This window comes from Aptenodytes forsteri, unplaced genomic scaffold, assembly GCF_000699145.1.
Source record: "Aptenodytes forsteri isolate BGI_AS27 unplaced genomic scaffold, ASM69914v1 Scaffold8, whole genome shotgun sequence".
NCBI classification, from domain to species: Eukaryota; Metazoa; Chordata; class Aves; order Sphenisciformes; family Spheniscidae; genus Aptenodytes; species Aptenodytes forsteri.
The window spans coordinates 6,162,262-6,179,135 of NW_008796218.1; the positions used below are offsets into that span (position 1 = coordinate 6,162,262).

General features: G+C 40.8%; 1 protein-coding gene across 1 annotated transcript in view; it reads right to left on the minus strand.

Annotated features, from left to right (window-relative positions):
* The window catches only part of ST5 (suppression of tumorigenicity 5), a 106,184-nt gene that overhangs the window by 48,098 nt on the left and 41,212 nt on the right, over positions 1–16,874 (minus strand). The window contains exons 4-7 of the mRNA XM_009288800.2: positions 9,292–9,440; positions 6,376–6,591; positions 3,318–3,414; positions 2,326–2,370 (exon numbers count right to left, since the gene is read on the minus strand). Of these exons, the coding sequence (XP_009287075.1) occupies positions 2,326–2,370; positions 3,318–3,414; positions 6,376–6,591; positions 9,292–9,440 (507 nt within the window). The remainder of the gene's footprint in view (positions 1–2,325; positions 2,371–3,317; positions 3,415–6,375; positions 6,592–9,291; positions 9,441–16,874) is intronic.

The following is a 16,874-nucleotide window of genomic DNA, read 5'->3' on the forward strand; positions in this document are numbered from 1 at the left end:
AAAAAAAAAAAAAAAAAAAAAAAAAGACTGATCGTTACCTGGGACTGTAATGTGTATGTATAAGCCACAGCCATTCACAAAGGACTTTCAATTTGCCAGTGCATTATTCCAAGCATGTTCTCCTTTCAAAAGCAAACCTTCATACTGTAGTCTCCCTCACTAATTGCACCCATAAATCAACTCTCTCTCCAAGTACTGAAGTGATGCAACGCTAAGTCACTGAAATAATTTGCAGTTTGTAACTGTTACCCTGCCAAAGGTCTGCTTTTTTCTTCGCACATAAGACTAGATTATAAGCCCTTATGTGGGTGTGCAAATGCACTAGGGCCTCCAGGACAACACATCTTAGGCCTGACTTGGATCTGGTTTACACTGGTGAAAAACGGTTCTGTGACCTGTGCCTACATGGCACAGCTTTATGCTAAGAACCACTGAAGGTGTATTTTCTCCTTCTCTACAGCACAGACATAGTCCATACAAGCCATGGAACGATCTCCAGGGAAGGGGGAAGGAAAGAGGTGCGAATTGCCTCCTGTGGGATTGCTTTGCTTGTGCCAATTCGATTGAGGGGCAGTCTTAGATTCATGGTCATGTCCAGTCCTAATTCAAAAGTATGCCTTGATCCAGTGACTTGTCACTAGATGTCTATGGCGGACTAGTCAGTAACATCATTACCAGTTCTGGTAGACCAATAAATGAAAACAGCTAAGTAAAACCAGCTTCCTGCATGCTCTTCCCCACCTCTTCACACCAGGATCTCTGTGCAATGGCAAATGAATTATTAGCAGCACATGTCAACCTCTTAAGGCTATATTCACTCACACTGCCCACAGTTTGCAAAAGGCAGACTCTCCCTTGTGGTAGGGAAATAAGATGTCACAAGCACTTGATCACAGCAGTAATTAATTGACAGAAAGAAAGGGAAACCCCTTGATGACCAGCCATCATACAACTGGTTCAACAACACAAAAATTAAAAATTATTTTGATAAAGCACTTGGGTCTTGGTGTGACTGCACAACTAGGGAAGCTAAATCCCAAGAAATAACCCGCCTTGTCCCGCCTTGAAATAGCCCCACACTGCCAGCCAGTGCTTCATATTTGCAAGAGGTGAAACCAAAGAGCCCACCCCACCCCAACAGATGGGGCCCCAGTGAATCCTGTCATGCTACACGTGACAACTGGATCTTTGGCTCACAACGCCCTGAAAGCATCAATGTAAATAAAAGGTCACGCAGGAGCAATCGGTTAGTGAGCAATCAGAATGAAGATGCTCTGTTCCACAACAATGGGGGAAAAATCTTCCCAGTTTCCAGTGAAATAAGAATATCCTCCCAATAACAAGAGAGAGGCCAAGCTCTGTCTCTCTTCTTTCATGGACTATGAGCAAAAGCAACCCCTGTATTTTTTGACACAAAGAGAAACAGAACTGAAAGTTCTTTTGGGCTGGTACCTACCTGTCTACAAAGGAGCAATGAGCCTTTTCCACACATCACTGTACAATGTTGCATACAGCTTGTTTTGGGTGGTCTTACCACCACCTATCTGGAAGAAATCTGTTTCCCTAAGACAATTTTTTCTAGCAAGTTTTCCTGCATGAACAGTAAGCAGGTGACATCTGCAGTAGATAGACACGAATGCTTGCCCCTTATCTTATAACCACAGCTCTGCACTCTTGGGTTTTTTTCCCCTCACTTACTAACAACATGATAGGTTTTTAGTAATAAAATCCGTTGTTGCTGCCTTCAACTTTTTTATAGTTCTGTGTATCAGGACTTTTGAAAATGAAGGACTAATTTACTGGCCTGGCTCAAGCAGAGTTTGTGCAGGTGCTATGCACTGATAAAGGAATTTCCACAATTTGGAGACTGCAGACCTATAAAAGAGTGTAAGAACCGCTATGCTGGATCAGACCCAGAATCTTGCCTCCAACAGCAGCTAGCTGTAAACACTTAAAGCAGTGTATGAATAAGAAGAGAGCATATTTATCCAATCTCATCCCTCTAAGTTTGCACCCAGTAGTCAGTCTGGAAAACATCAGCATCTGTGAAGTGGCTGACAAAGCAAATCTATCAAAGGTCCTGTTCTTCATTATATGACACAGTTGCCAAATCCTTGTTAGATCCTCACAGCTCATTTTGTCCTTGTTTTCCACATTCATGCTCCTGTGTTGCAAACTTTGTGAGCTCTGCCGTAATGGAGTTAGCACAGTTCAGGAAGGAAAATACAGGCCATGGACAGGAACAACATGCAGTAACAGGAGAACGTACGTTGATAAGGTCTGTAACAGTGGCTGACTTGAAGTTATTGAAGGCTGATCCCTTACCTTTAAACCTGTCATCCGAGTCACTCTCACTTTCACTGTTCTCATCTGCAGAGGAGATAGAGGGATCAGTTAATGCAAAACCAAAGCAAACATAAACTTGGTTTACTGTGGTGAAACTGGGAAAAATCATATCTCACACTGAGCCTTGTGATCCACACATGCTCTCTCCTCAGTTTTAAAACACCTTGAAATAAACAGTTTGAATGACTCCTTAGATTGTTTTCCTTGGATTAAGTTTCAATTTTGCTTGAGAATAAGCGCTTCGTTTTGATGAAAGTGCAAAATTCATTCTCCATTGCAGCAATTGGTTGCAGTGAACCCCCATCTATGCTAAGCTACAGAGGTGAATGTGCCATTTGGAAAATGGATTTTAACCCTTCCACTTCTTTTTTCAGACTTTAATTTTTTTTGAAAAATAGTTATGCAGCATTTAAGAAGTCAAAGTAAGCCTTATGAGCTTTGTCTGTCTGGGCAACATTTTCAATCACCAGAACTCACCAAACTGAGTGTGAGTAACGTGCAAAAGTAACCTTATGACAAGATGTATTTCTGAGGTGTACTTGCATTAAAGCTCTGTTGTACTCCTAGTACAAACATGGCCTGAATTTCTTTTTGGCCACTGCTTTTCCAGAAGCAGTCTGAAGCACAGTGTGAGTTGTATTCACATGCCAGGAAAAAGCATGAATGAATTACAAGGTCAAAACTGTGAATTTTGGACAAAACTTACAGATGCAAATTACTCAAAAAGTGAACTAAAGAAGAAGCTGGATAAGTCTAGCTGATCATGGGATTAACAGGATAGACAATGCTGAGAATCTCAGCTATTATTAGCTCATCCCCATTTTCTCCTCTTGCAGACACAGAGTTATCATTGTTCGTAGAAGAAAGTTCTAAACAAAGTAGAGCCCGGGGTAGATGTGGGGGAAAGAAGGGAACCTGTTAATCCTGTAACATTCAGATGGATTCACTGAACCGTGATGCTTGTGTCATACCTCGTAGGGACGCTGTCTCAATATTGGACATTGAAAGTTTCTTCAATCGTTTTTTTCCTCTTTTTGCACTGTAGATGGAATTGATTCTTTGGACAAGCTGCAAAATAAGAAAATGAGGAATCAGTAAGAGCAAACACTTTTCTGCCAGGAGACTTTTAGTTAATCTATCCAAACAAAGAATTTGACCACAGATGATAGGCCAGCTGAACTCCCCAAAGCCTTTACTATTTCAAAGTGCATTTCCTATCTATCTCTTTTATTTTGAATCCCATTTGTTTGAATCACTTATTTTGAATCTCACTTCTTTACCTATGGATATATTTTAAAAAACAATTAAATAACTCAGAAACCTAAATCCCATTTTCAAAAATCACGTAGACATTTGTAATAAAAGCACAATGAGCCTAAGGATTCAAAGGTACCTGTTATCCTCTACCACCTCATTCCTCTCTCTCTACGCTATTGTTTCTCTCTTCACTTGCATTGTCTAAGTAACAGTGATCCATTAGCCATATCCAACTTTGCCAAACTCTCGTGGACCTTAAGATCATATTCTTATTTTGAATATAAGAGTAACATGTGTGTTAGCACCTCTCTGAACTGAGATTTTAGTGTGTTCAAATAAGCACAGAAGGAGATGGCCCTAACTTTTTAAAGCCTGTTCAGGTACAGAGTGAACCAGCTGCTTTGAAGCTATATCATGTCAGCTGAGGATCTGGCCCATATGGACCTCTCCTCCCTCCCCTTTCCAACTCGTGCTGTACTTATCTTACTTCAGAGGTGCTGCATCTACTGTCTCCAATCTTATCCTTATCTACAAAAGTATTTTGAAGTTAGCTACTAGTACTGGCTTTAGCTGGCTTTAACCAGCACTAGCCAGAATACTAACTCCTGGTAATCATCTTTATGACTTCCCTCAGGAGGGCTAATGCAGATAATATCTGTCTATCTAAACAAATCTGAGATGATGGAAAATATTAATGAGATAACTCGTGTTTAGTGCCTTCAACAAGAGGTTGGGATTACTAAGAATTCATAATGAAACAGAATATTACAACTTCTGGAGAGTCATAAATATGTAGCAATCAATCTTCATAATGTTTTTATGAGTCAGGAATAGTATATTTCATTCCATAGCAGCATTACTCATAGAACTATAATACAATTTGCAAAAGCTGTTTTACCTCAGCTTGCAGAGAGAAACTAATTCACCGTAGACACGGTAGAAAGTCAGTAACAGCACAGACTGGAATAAAAACTCATGCAACCCCTCCAACAGAGGAACAGGGTCTGGCCCAGAACGGACAGTTTGAAGTGTTAAAATCTTTGCTTGTTCTCCTGCTTGAAGCAGTATCAGGGATTTTGCCTCTACATGCTGACTGAGCCATGTGCAACCCACCAGCAAGGCTCAGCTGGAACTTCTCTGCTTGTGGCCGTGCGCCTGGCTCTGCCCACTGGGAATCTGCACAGCACCACAGCAGAGCCAGCAGGATGAAATCCTGCCCGGCTCCAGGGCATGCGTCGGCCCAGAAACTCCTGCACGTAAGCACTAAACAAGACATGAGGAACCAGGAGTGAGGGGCCTTGCTGGGATTTTTCACTCCCCTCGCTGTGCTGCTTGGCACTTTGTCTGCTTGAGCTACTTCACCAGGGGTAAAATACCTGCACTGTGGTGAAGAAAGCCCAGATGTTTAAAGAATTTGGATATTGCTTCACAAAGCATCCCTGGGGGTGGTACAGAACAGGAGTTTCTCAAGTTCGAGTTTTTCCCTCTAATAACTAACATTTTCTCAATAAAAACCTGAAATTCTCCAGTAATATGTGATTCTAGGAGCTAGAGTGGTCAAAAATAGAAATTATCATGAGATTTATAATAAAACTATGAACATTCGTATACTGAAAACATAATTTCATATAAGGAGAATGTCTGTCCCTTAAATCACAAAATATAAACTTGAATCTAGGCATCTACCTTAAAAAAATGCTTTTATTTACAAAAAAACCCCAAACAAAAAAAAAAAAAAAAAACCCACACAAAAAAGTTGGGTACAAAACTAACAGCCAAACTTTCCGAGTTTTACTCAAAACCAAGTAGTAAGCTACTCTGTAAGTTACTCTGTAACTTCCTTCACAGATGTATGCTCATTTGTGCAGTAAAATAGTACATTCCAAGAAAGTAAAAATATAGTAAATGTTAAGGACGTAGGATTAATTTCCTCCTTTTTGTTTGTTTCCTGCTTAGACAGAATTTCAGACTAATTGACAGGAACATAAAAGTCTCCCTCTACTCACAGTATTACAGCCATGTACTTTAAAATACACTCTCTAATAAGAACAGGAAAGAGCTGAATATACAGTAAAAATTAACTTTGTTCACAAGCCAAAAATAAATATATTGGCAGTTCTCCCCCCCTCTGTTGCTATTGTACTAGAAAAGGTTTGTTGGGTTTTTTTGTTGTTGTTTGGTGGCTTGGGGTTTTTTTCACATCCCATTTTGAATTGGAAAACTCCTTGAAAAATGGAAAATTAATTTTTACTTCAAATCCATCAAGACAAGGGTTACCAGGATGGGGTAGGTTGTGAGTAAATGAAGGGAAACATATTAGGCCAATAATAGTTATTTTTCTGAGACCAGTAAACAAATGATGGGGGGAAAAAAACACTTCACATGCTGCTGCATGTTATAAATAATAATTGCTTGGCCATGCAAAATCATAAAGTTAGGTACACAACAATGATCTGGCCCACAGAGCTTAAAAAAAAGTGTGGAAAACAGAATTGGCTTAAAAACAACTCTGTGCAAAGATGGCAATCAGATGTTTGCTACTCTTGGACCAGAGCAGAGTTACCCTTCTAGGGAAGGGACTTTCACAGTACAGCTGCATGTAAAAAAGGAGTATGTCTTGGCTCCTGAGAGTTACTGTTTCTGTTTTGATCTCAATTTTTCCTTCAGATACAAAAAGAGCTTTCAGTGATGGCTAAAGGCTGGATAGAAATTTGCAAGCTCTTGCAGACAGGTGACCTATCCTCAGCATAAGCCTGTTCACCCTGCCAGTACCTTTGGGATCCTCCTGGACCGCCGTGTAGACAGCAGCTCGCTTGTGGTACTAAGGCTGTCCTCATTGAGGCTGGAAGGGGAGGAGGGAATGCCAAGGTGAGCCAGCAGCAGCATGTCATCATGGCTGTGCCGCTTGGGCAGCCGTGGTAAGCGGTGGCTCTTCCTTTCTGACCAGTTCCCGATGCGCAGAGACTGGCTGCTGGGCTTCGAAGGTAGCTGCAGGAACAAGAACAGCTTGAGCTCTTCCCCTCCTCAGCAACACTTAGTGCAGAAGCAGTTCTTTGTGAGTGAGTGGTGGCTACACAAGGACATCATGCCAGGTGAGCCACTGCTCCGCAGGGTATGTGCAAAGAGACGGTTTAAGGTCAAAACAAAGAGACAGGGGTCAATATCTAAGACTTTAAAGTTCAAACAATAGTACTTTTGGCTTTGGTGCATTTCCATGCACCCACATCACATCAACTCTATAAGCCTTCAAACCTAACTTAAAGGCTTGGCTGACACTGACCCGATGGGCCTGATCCGTCTCTTTCACTTGCAGTAGTGAAAATCAAGAGCAATTACATTGAAGTTGCTATTTTATCCTAGAGAAAGAAAGTAGAAAATCAAGCTTGCTGTTTTTCCATGGTGTTAAGATGTTTTAAGATCTGCCAATATGCATGTCCTGCATTCCCAAAGAATTCCCTTTAAAACACGAAACTGTTATCATTGCAGGGGGAAGGGAAAATCTCACTGACAGTATTAAGCACCAACTAACAGCTATCTTTAAAGAAATGGGGCTCTTTTGGAGCAGTCCTTCGAGCAGCTCTGCCCAGCTCTCAGGAAGGTTAATCGGAAGGCTGGCAAGGCCGGGTCCCTGCCTTGTCCTCCCAAACGCAAACACTGTAAGAAGCTTAACGAGCATGTTTAGAAAAAAGTACTATTATGACAAACAGCTGTCAATTGGCATTTGTTAATATTCTATTAGCTATATTACAAGCTATAAACCTGCAGTAATAAATGTCCCATTTGTTCTACTCGCAGGGCTTACCTATTACAGGGCCATACTATCTGGGGTTAAGCATAGGTGTTTCTGTACGTGTGGGTTTTGCATCACAAATACAATGCCATCAATAAAACATTCTTTTTATATCTGATGACTTCAAAAACTGAAAATAACGAATGGGAAAGAAGAAGACACAGTGGGATTCAAAATGACCACAAGCCAGTGTTTCTGAGGTCTCTGCTTACCACAGGTTAGCATGCCAGGAAAATCTGCAGCAGTCTACACTTTAATGAAAGGAATTCTTTTTGGAGATGATTGTTGAAAGCCCACTGACCTTGTGATCTCTTCCATCTTGTTTATCATCATCTATGACTGAAAAGTCATGTTGCTAATCCAGCTATGCTGCTATGCTGGAAAAACTGGATGATAAATCATTGCCAAAGCTGCCATTCTTCAGGAAATTGAGACTTTTCTATTTCTGGTCAATGGAGAATTACCCAGGCCCATAGCTGACCTGCTCTTAGTGTCTCTTCGCTTTATATATCAGCACAATGACAGCACAATTATGGCAGGACTGACTCCTGGCAGGAAACTCCGGGCAGCATTTCAAAAAGAAGCTACCAGAATAAAGATAGCCCCGTTGCAAAGATATTAGAGAGTACTTATTTACTGAGCAACTTTACAGAAGTTATTTTAATCTGCACATTCTTTGGTCACCCTGTGTAAAAGCGAGAACAGTGGATAGTATCCTACTATGGACCTACATGGTTCCTACCCTAATGGTACACCCTGTCGGATCCTCTAGATGCTAAACAATTCCTGTTAACACACACACAGCCAAAAATAATTGTTATGCATAGTATGTCTCTCACTATGAGGTTATCTTCGTGGCTGCAGTTTCTGTTTCTCCTCACTCTGCCTGATTACTACTTTCCACTTGTTCCCTTTTCAGTAGCTTTGCTGAAAACACTCCTGGTTTTACAAATTACATGCTAGGTGCATACTAAGAATCCTTGTGATACTTCTTTTGGCTCTTGGAGTGTGATGCTCACATGCACACAAAGTAAGTGAAAGAAAATGTATTCAGTTGTGTTCTAGGTCTCTTTACAAGACAAAAATGTAAATTGTTGTGACCTTTTGTTCAACTGCAAATTTTCTGTTGATTCAGTGCAAAACAAAGTTCCTTTAAAAGGCATTTTGAATCTCAAAATCAAGTATGTGATGAAATTTATATTTTTCCTTATGAACACAATGATCCCATAAACAACAAAGCAACCTGGCATTTCCTAGCATTCACAAAAAACAGACTGCTTTGGAAAATTCACCACAAAATGGAAAGTCTGCAGAGTTCCTTGTCTTTTACTTTATGCTGTAAACATAACTTATACAGCCTTGTTAAATGCAGACACTCAGGTTTTTCTGATTATTTTATTATTCATTTACTTATTGGGTGGACATACTTGGCCTTTGCCATTTTACAGTAAAATATGCCAGGCTACGTACTTCACGTGAGCAAAGTCACAATAGGCCTCACGTAACAACAAATGGGCAGGATTAAGCAGCTGATTTTTTCCCTCCTGTCCCTACTAAAAGCCCAGCAGCAAATGCGGAGGCAACTCACAAAGAGGTACAGCCATACAAATAATTTAGGGCCAGATTCAGCTCACAAACAACTGGTGGAAGGATTCTGCTTAAACTCAGGCCGTAGCCAGCACAAAGAGCCATCAGCTTCTGCAACACAGCGCTGAGAAGCTGAGCTACAGCTGACAAGAGCATTCCCAGCAATGATTTATGCATTTGATTGCACTCTTTTTCCAGATACCCTCTATCATTTGGTACGGCTGCTCTTCCTCCTATGCCATGATTGATTTTCTTGCAAAAGTTTTAAATAAGCTTCGAGCATAGAAAGACCAGTGCCGTCATGCTGTTACCTGGGGAGGTGATGTGTATTTCCTGTCCTGCGGCGTCCACATCCTGTGCAAAGAATCTAGGGAATTCTCAGAGAGCTGATGGGATTTTCGGCCCGCGTGACGGCCTTTTAGCTCCACATCCTCGTATGGGTTTTCCTTGGGTGACTCGCCTTCACGTGTTTTGTATTTTTTTTTTAAAGAAAAGAAAAACAGACAGGAATGTAAAGTTTAAAAAAATAAAAATCATGTGAACCAAGTGAAAGGCTTTTCGAAAAGTTCCTCGGCTTTCAGCATGACTCATCCCTCTAGCTGCAGCTGGAAGTATTTGGAGGAGAACTTGGCTATGAGGTCGACAAGTTTCTTCGGGTTTTTTTTTACAGCTTTTTTTTTTTTTTAATAAAATGCAAAGATTTCACAAGACGTGCTTCTGAGCATCCACAGCTGTGGAAAATTTATTGATATATAAAAGCTAAGGCACATAACTACTTTAAAGTGTATCAGTAGATTTTATAAATCTATAGCAGCCACTCACAGGGTGAAATGAATAGCAATAAATAACTGTTTTCAACATACCACCCTTACACACTTACACACAATCAGACAACTTTTATTTGATGCTACCTTCACTTTTCTCTTTCCCTGAGAGAAGGCAAAGAAAGAACAAACGCTTCAGCTCAGCAGTGCCAAGAGAGAAGATTGGAAAATATAAAAGATGAGGGAAGAATTTCTGCCCTGACCATACTGCATCCACAAAGTGTTCTTTAAAACACATTGTGCCTTCTAATTAAGCAGCTATTCATTTCAATTTATGTAAAATTAATATCACCTAGAAGGAAACTCATTCTGCCAGTAATATACAGAGGCTTGAACAGTTAATCACTAAATATGACATAAATGAAAAATACATCAAAAAGCAGACTGCAATCTTTGAATTTTTAGCATTTGAAAACCAGAACCAAAATTTATAGTCCAGATTTAAGTGAGATCCAACACCCTTCAGCAGCCTAAGGACCAGTGGAATAACCCACCGCCTTCTCAAAACTTCTGAACTCACTAAACCTCTCACTGAACTAAGAAGCATGAAGATGAATGAGTGCCATCAGTAAAATGAACATTTTGTATCCATTTCTTCAAACAGGTCAGAGTCAGTAACTGGTTTAGAACTTCAGGTTTTTTGAACACAGGGTCCTTCCAGTTTTCCAACCATCTTACACAGGAAATCATCCCCAAAAAAGTGATCTACTCAAATTCAAGACTTGACTTTGCAGAAACTTGAAACATGCAGGAAGTTCAAAGCTTTTGAAACAACTTGCTTTGGTTTTATATCTAAAGATTACTCTAAAACTCATGGTTTTAGTACAATATATATTGCAATACAAGCTGTTAAATATAAGAAATTCAGATTTTACTACACACTGGATCAATTAAGAATTGAAAACAGAAAGCTATAGCATGGTTTATTATTCACACTGTTACAGAAAACAGTCACCGCTTTTACAGAGATGACAATTGAGGCATAGGTATTTTCAATGAGAGCAAGGCCTGGATTAATACCCAGTTCATTCAACTACCAGTTTTTTTGTTCTAGACAGAATATTACATTTCCTCGTTGCACAAAAGTGAACAGAAGTAGTTTACACTTTCTACTTTATTGTTAAGCCTGGAAGCGTGAGACTGCTTGATTCATCAATTATAGCGATAAGAGCTTTTGCTTAGCAAGTTCCATATTCACAATACAAGTAAAAATACAGTTTTGCTTCGGTAGTGCATCATATTAAGATTTCTAGTCAAATATAAGCACAAGAGTGAATGTTTTAGCTTTGTTTTAATTAGAAGCCTGAATAACTGCTGCTCTTGAAGAATGTTTGAATTGGCAATCACAGCTTATTATTTCATTCAGAGAGAATCTGCTTCTAGAGGCTGCACTATCATCATAGTCAATCTGCACGCTGCATGGAAAGAACACCTTCAGGTGCATGGGGTACTTAGAAGAAAGACCATTTGATCAATGCAACGAACAGGATATATCTTAAGCAATAAATATTCCTACAAAAATGTAAAGCTACAAATGTTCTGGGAGGACTATGGAATTGATTGATTCCTTCTGCAGGAAGAAAAATAAATAGATATTGCACACTAATTCTGTTACTTGTAAACTCTAGAGCTCTAGATATGACAATCATAACAACAATAAATGGTCAACTTCGCAAAATGCTGTTGCTTACTCACAGCTAACTGGACTGTACTAGCATAATAAAATTTCTTGTAAGCCCAAGTCAAGTATAGGTCAAGCAAGCATTTTAGAATGGATTAAAAGATTTCAAAATACCCGGCTACATTAGACAGTGCTTAAACATATGCTTCCTTGTGAAAACTAATGTTATAACATTAGTCTGCATAGTATCCAAACTCCTGAGAAGAAACAAGCACATCAGTTGAAAAGAAACCTTTTTTAAAATGTAAAGCATTTAAAAGTTTTAGGGTGATTCTCTTTCCAAGACATAATGTAAAACAGAATTGCTTGAACCCAGTTAAACTCAACATTAGTAATGTTGACCTAAAATATTAAGTATAGAAACAGGCCCAGAGAAGTCTTGGATGAGAGGAGAGGGAGGAGCAAGGAACCATGAGCAGAGGCTGCTTTTCTGACTCAGATTCTCTACCAGAAGAAAGCTCAGGCCAAATTCCTCTTCAGTGTAATGTGGAGGTCAGTGGAGACACCACAGGGATTTTAACCCTTTCCCTAGAGCTGTGAGAGTTTCTTCAGATGACTGGCTTGCTGTTCAAGAACACTTGTTTCTTTTATTTTTCTCATTTGCTTAAAAATCAAATTATTTCAGGGTTGGGGTTTTTTTCCATTTTGAAATGATGCCTTGAGACCAATTATGCCTCACTTTTTTTTTTTTTTTAAGAATAAACTTCCCCACCAAATCTCTGATAATGAAATAGTCTAAGCAATCTGAAACAACCTGGTTCTGCTGATTTGGCATTTGAACCCAGTATTTGGTTCAGCCAGTGAACTAAAAGAGGTAATTTATTTTTCTAGGTCTTCAGTAATTTTCAAACCTTAGACAACCACCATTTTTTAGTATATATGCTCTCCCTGGTGGATGGGACCAAAAGACCAGATATGCAAAAAGAGCACTAGGCAGCCCAGACAGACTGGTTTCTGGGTGCCAAAAGTAGGACAGACAAGTGATAAGAAACCCAAGATGGCAAGCAAGCTAAAAAGATGTGTGAGGGTACCCTGAACTGCCTTAGAGCAGCATTTAACCCTATCACTCTGCACTGTGACTCCCCTCCATGGGATAAAGACCTGGGAACTGATGGCCACCAGCAGATGTAGGTCCCACACCAGAGGGAGGCTCTGGGGAAGGGGTGCAGTGGTGGCTGCTACTGCTGCTGCAGCACAAAAATGAGGAAAGCTTCCATATAGCTGGGCTGGCTCAGAGGTTTGCAGCTTTGATCGCTGCATTTCTCCTCAACACCGTCAATTCTCTAGTCCCAAGACCCAGGCAAGGAATGTTCACAATCTGCAAGCTGCAGTGCTTTTGCATTCATTTGGATTTGCTGCAAAAGGAAAACACATTTACAATGAAAGAGCAAGGAAACATCCTTGTTCCTTCCATATGGATGTCTCTATTGGAAGCCAAAAGGAGAAACATTATGCAGTATAGAGGCCAGGCTTGTCTTAATGAGGCTGATCCAACTGCCACACACGACAACAGCAGACTATCACTGACTTCAAAGGAAGCTGAATCAGGCCCCCACAATGCATATGGTCACACGAAATAGCAAGCCTTTGGCAAATACTGTCTCTAATCACCATCCCTGCTTCCAGATCAGTTCCCTTTATAAGCATTTTGTTTTCAAGTTTCCCATTCTCTTGAATTCTACGTACCGAACTGCTGAGTTAACACGGGACATTTATCTACACGACATTTATCTTCAGAAGATCTCACAGGCAATTTAATGATTGGTCCATAGGGGAAAGAAAAAAAAATAAAAAAAATAAAAAAAACCCAGTGATCTTTAGAAAAGTCCTGAGGACTTAAGCTTGAGCTTAAGCATCGATGAGTTTCCTCCAGCGGTTGCAATTCCTCACTCCGTGATGCTCTGCGAGTCAGCCCCACCGAGTCCTGAGGCAGCACACAATGTTCCTCTGCTCAGCCTCTTACACGTGGCAAATGGGAAGCAGAGGCAGACTCAGCAAGCCTGTCTCATGCTGAGAAAGGAGTGAAAAGTAAGGCTGAGGGGAAAAAAAAATGCAGGCAGACACTTCTCTATAAATGGCAGAAAGCAGGGAAATGCATCGTTTCTTTCTAGATGGGAGAAATAATTATCAGAGGAATGAAGTGATTCACTGAGTGCTGATTATAACTCCTGCCTTTCGCGCTGCCAGGAAGCGAGAAGAATTGAACGGCAGGTATACAGTAAGGGAAAGGGCTCATCAACTTGTGTTAACTTGGGTGCCTAAATTAGGAGCCAATGCTCCAGAGGGTGATGCTGAATGCCCAAGCTAAGAGCCTACCACCTTCTTTGCTGGCTACATAGAAAGCCCAGGCCCCTGAGCTATACGGCTGAGTTAGGCAGAGTTAGCATCTCACAAATGACAAAGTATGTATTTCCTGCATACTACAGCATGTGCACAAAATATAGGGCAATTAATGTATTTTACATTATAATGAACTAGGAGATGAAAGTTTCAGCTGCCTGTCCTGGTTTTGGCTGGGATAGAGTTGGGAAAAAGCAGCATGTACCTCCAGAGGCAAGGTCCTGGAAATAGTGGCAGAATAAATGGGCAGGAAAAGAGACCTGGATAGGCAGAATGAGGACTGAATAACAGACAAATAGACGTACCCAAGTGAGCAGTCTGTAAGAACTTCTGATACCTGTGGCACCTACCCCCTGAACCTTTTGCAGTGTTTCTGTAACAACAGACACAAGGCACAACATCAACTCCTTTCCACACATAATCCCTCTGATGGCACCTACAAATTCTTGAACTACCTTTTTTGCCCTCTGCCCATGACCTCTGTTGAGTTGTAGATATAGCCCAATTCATCCCTCTCACACACATTTGGTGCACACAAGCCCTTGCAGAAGATTAAGATAAAATACAACTGGGAAAGGAAGAAGCAAGCAGAGAAGGGTGGTTGGGGAATTCTGCTTTTGCTGCCATTGAAGAGGAAGCAATGGGAATGAACCTCAGAGTGCAAGCACTGCATGAGGGAACAGCACAGGATTGATGCACTGTGCAGACTTACAGCTCCCCAGCATCTCTGGGCACTTAAGTCCAAAGAACTGCTCAGTGGTGAGAATCCAGGTGTGTTCTGCATATGCATTACTCATTTTATTCAGAAAATTACACAAACACAGATTCACACCGCCAGTGCTGGAGGAAAACTCAGCCACTGGGATGTTTACAAGCGTGTTCAGATCAAATGGATGAAAACCACAAAATCTCCACGCTCTCATAAAGTATCTGAGCTTAGATCTTTAGGGCATAGATGAGCTCTTTCAACATCAGAGAAGCTGCAACTGTGCATCTCAGCTGAGGAATTTACCCCAGGAATCTGTAGAAAGAGGAACTATTTCAATACCAAATTACAGCTAAGACACATTATAGCTGCTTTGAAAAGCTATTGCTGAACAGTACTAAGTTACTTGCTTAGAATCCTACCACCCAGTGTATCAGGTCAGTACATGTTCTCAGAAAAGTAGTAGAGCATCTGCAGCATGCAGAGTGACAAGTCTAAAATGCGATCGGCCTTTTGAGCCCTGGTCCTTGGAGTTTGTAGGCAGCAGCCTGTGCTTTCTAAACTTTTCCAGTTTTGCTTTGCCTTGCAATAAGGAGAAGAAACACTGCAGATACTTTCAGCTCCCTGCCATCTCTGCAGGGACTGCAAGAGCTTAGAGTTGTAATCATAAAGATGCATTAGATGGAGAAGAATAAGCACAGCTGATAAATGAATAAGAAATTCACCCCCAAAAATCATCTATTTAACACTCAGTCCAAAATCATGCGCATGAAAACATCTGATGAGCAACTGTTAGCACAGTACAGCATCAGCATGCCCAAACTGCTTGCACTTCACAGAGGTTTAACCCTGCTGACTTCAACACAGTCTCTGTGAATTTAAACTAGGATTTGGGACAGCAGCCTCATGGTCATTTTACTCTCTGTTTTACTAACCTGCAGCATTGACTAGAACTAGGCAATAAAGCTGAGAGAGACTATCAGAAGAAGCTGTAGTGGATGGTATAGCTGTGAGACAGACTCCACAGAGAAAAATGGGGATCTAAATAAAGCATGAGATGATTATTGACAATAACTGAAATCCATGTATCCCAATGCAGCAACAAAGCAGCAGGCTAATCATCAATAGGATCAGACAGCTAGAGTATTTGGCCTTTCTTTGGCAGGCCCATATGGATACTATTTGATTTAATGTGCTCTGGCTGCCATTACCCTACACTGTCTATTATTAAAATTGCCACTATTACACTTTCCAAAAACTCACATGCTTTTTAGATTGTGAGGCAGACTGGGGGTGTGGAAGACGACAGGAACATACGTTTCCCTGATCACTGCCTGCACCATCATTTTGTATCAATCCTAGCTCAGTCTTTGACTAACAACTATCCAGAGACCTCCTGGTAAGGGTCTGACTAAAAACCCAAAAAGTTTTCAGGGAAGCAACTAGCACAGCAGTGCTGGCAGAGGTGCAATCTCTCCAAGTTTGCTTCAGCTTCACAGCAGCCCAGCAATTCCAGTTTCTCCCAGATTTGTACAACCCTTTTGATGTGAGATGATATGACAGACAATAATGTGATACGAAAGCATGACAGGCGATGATGTAGCGTGTGATGATGGGATTTTACTGGAAAGATCAGCTCGCTGTCTTTCTAACCTTTTTCCACATTTACTGGAAGAACTTTGCAAATGTTCTAATTTGAAAGCAATGTCAAGCTGGAACATCTTCCAACTGGACCTCAGTCATCATTTCTGCAGCTCTTGGCACACACAGCGGAAGATTCAGTAAAACAGCTAAATCATCCCATTTGTTACATGACATGCACTATATCAAATTTACATCAGAATTCAAAACAACTAATCGGTTTAGGAGAGACAAGGTGCTTTACCAGGAGGGGTGAAGGGAGTGACATGCTTTTCTGGACTCCACAGGGAATGTTAAGCCACCAACATTCTCTCCACGCTCAGGATCTTGCTTGTAGGTCCACACCTGCCTATTTTAACTGCTCAGGCACCCACCTGGGTTAGGCTGCCCTGACACTCCACTTAGTAATGCTGATTTGAGACATCGCTCCACCTCCTCTGAGTTCTGATGTATTGGGAAATAGCTGAGACACCCAGATTCATCTGTTCTCATCTCTCTGGAAAAGACTGTACTTACCCAAGTACAACAACAACCTGGCCCTCACTAATTTCAAGGAGAGATTGCTACACTGAAAGAAGAACATTTTGCTCCGTGAGTGATTACCTGAAACATGTATACAAAACTTATGTGGATATGATTTTACTAAAAAAAAAAAAAAAAAAAAAAAACCAAAAAAAAAACCAAACTTTTTCTGGCCTGGGT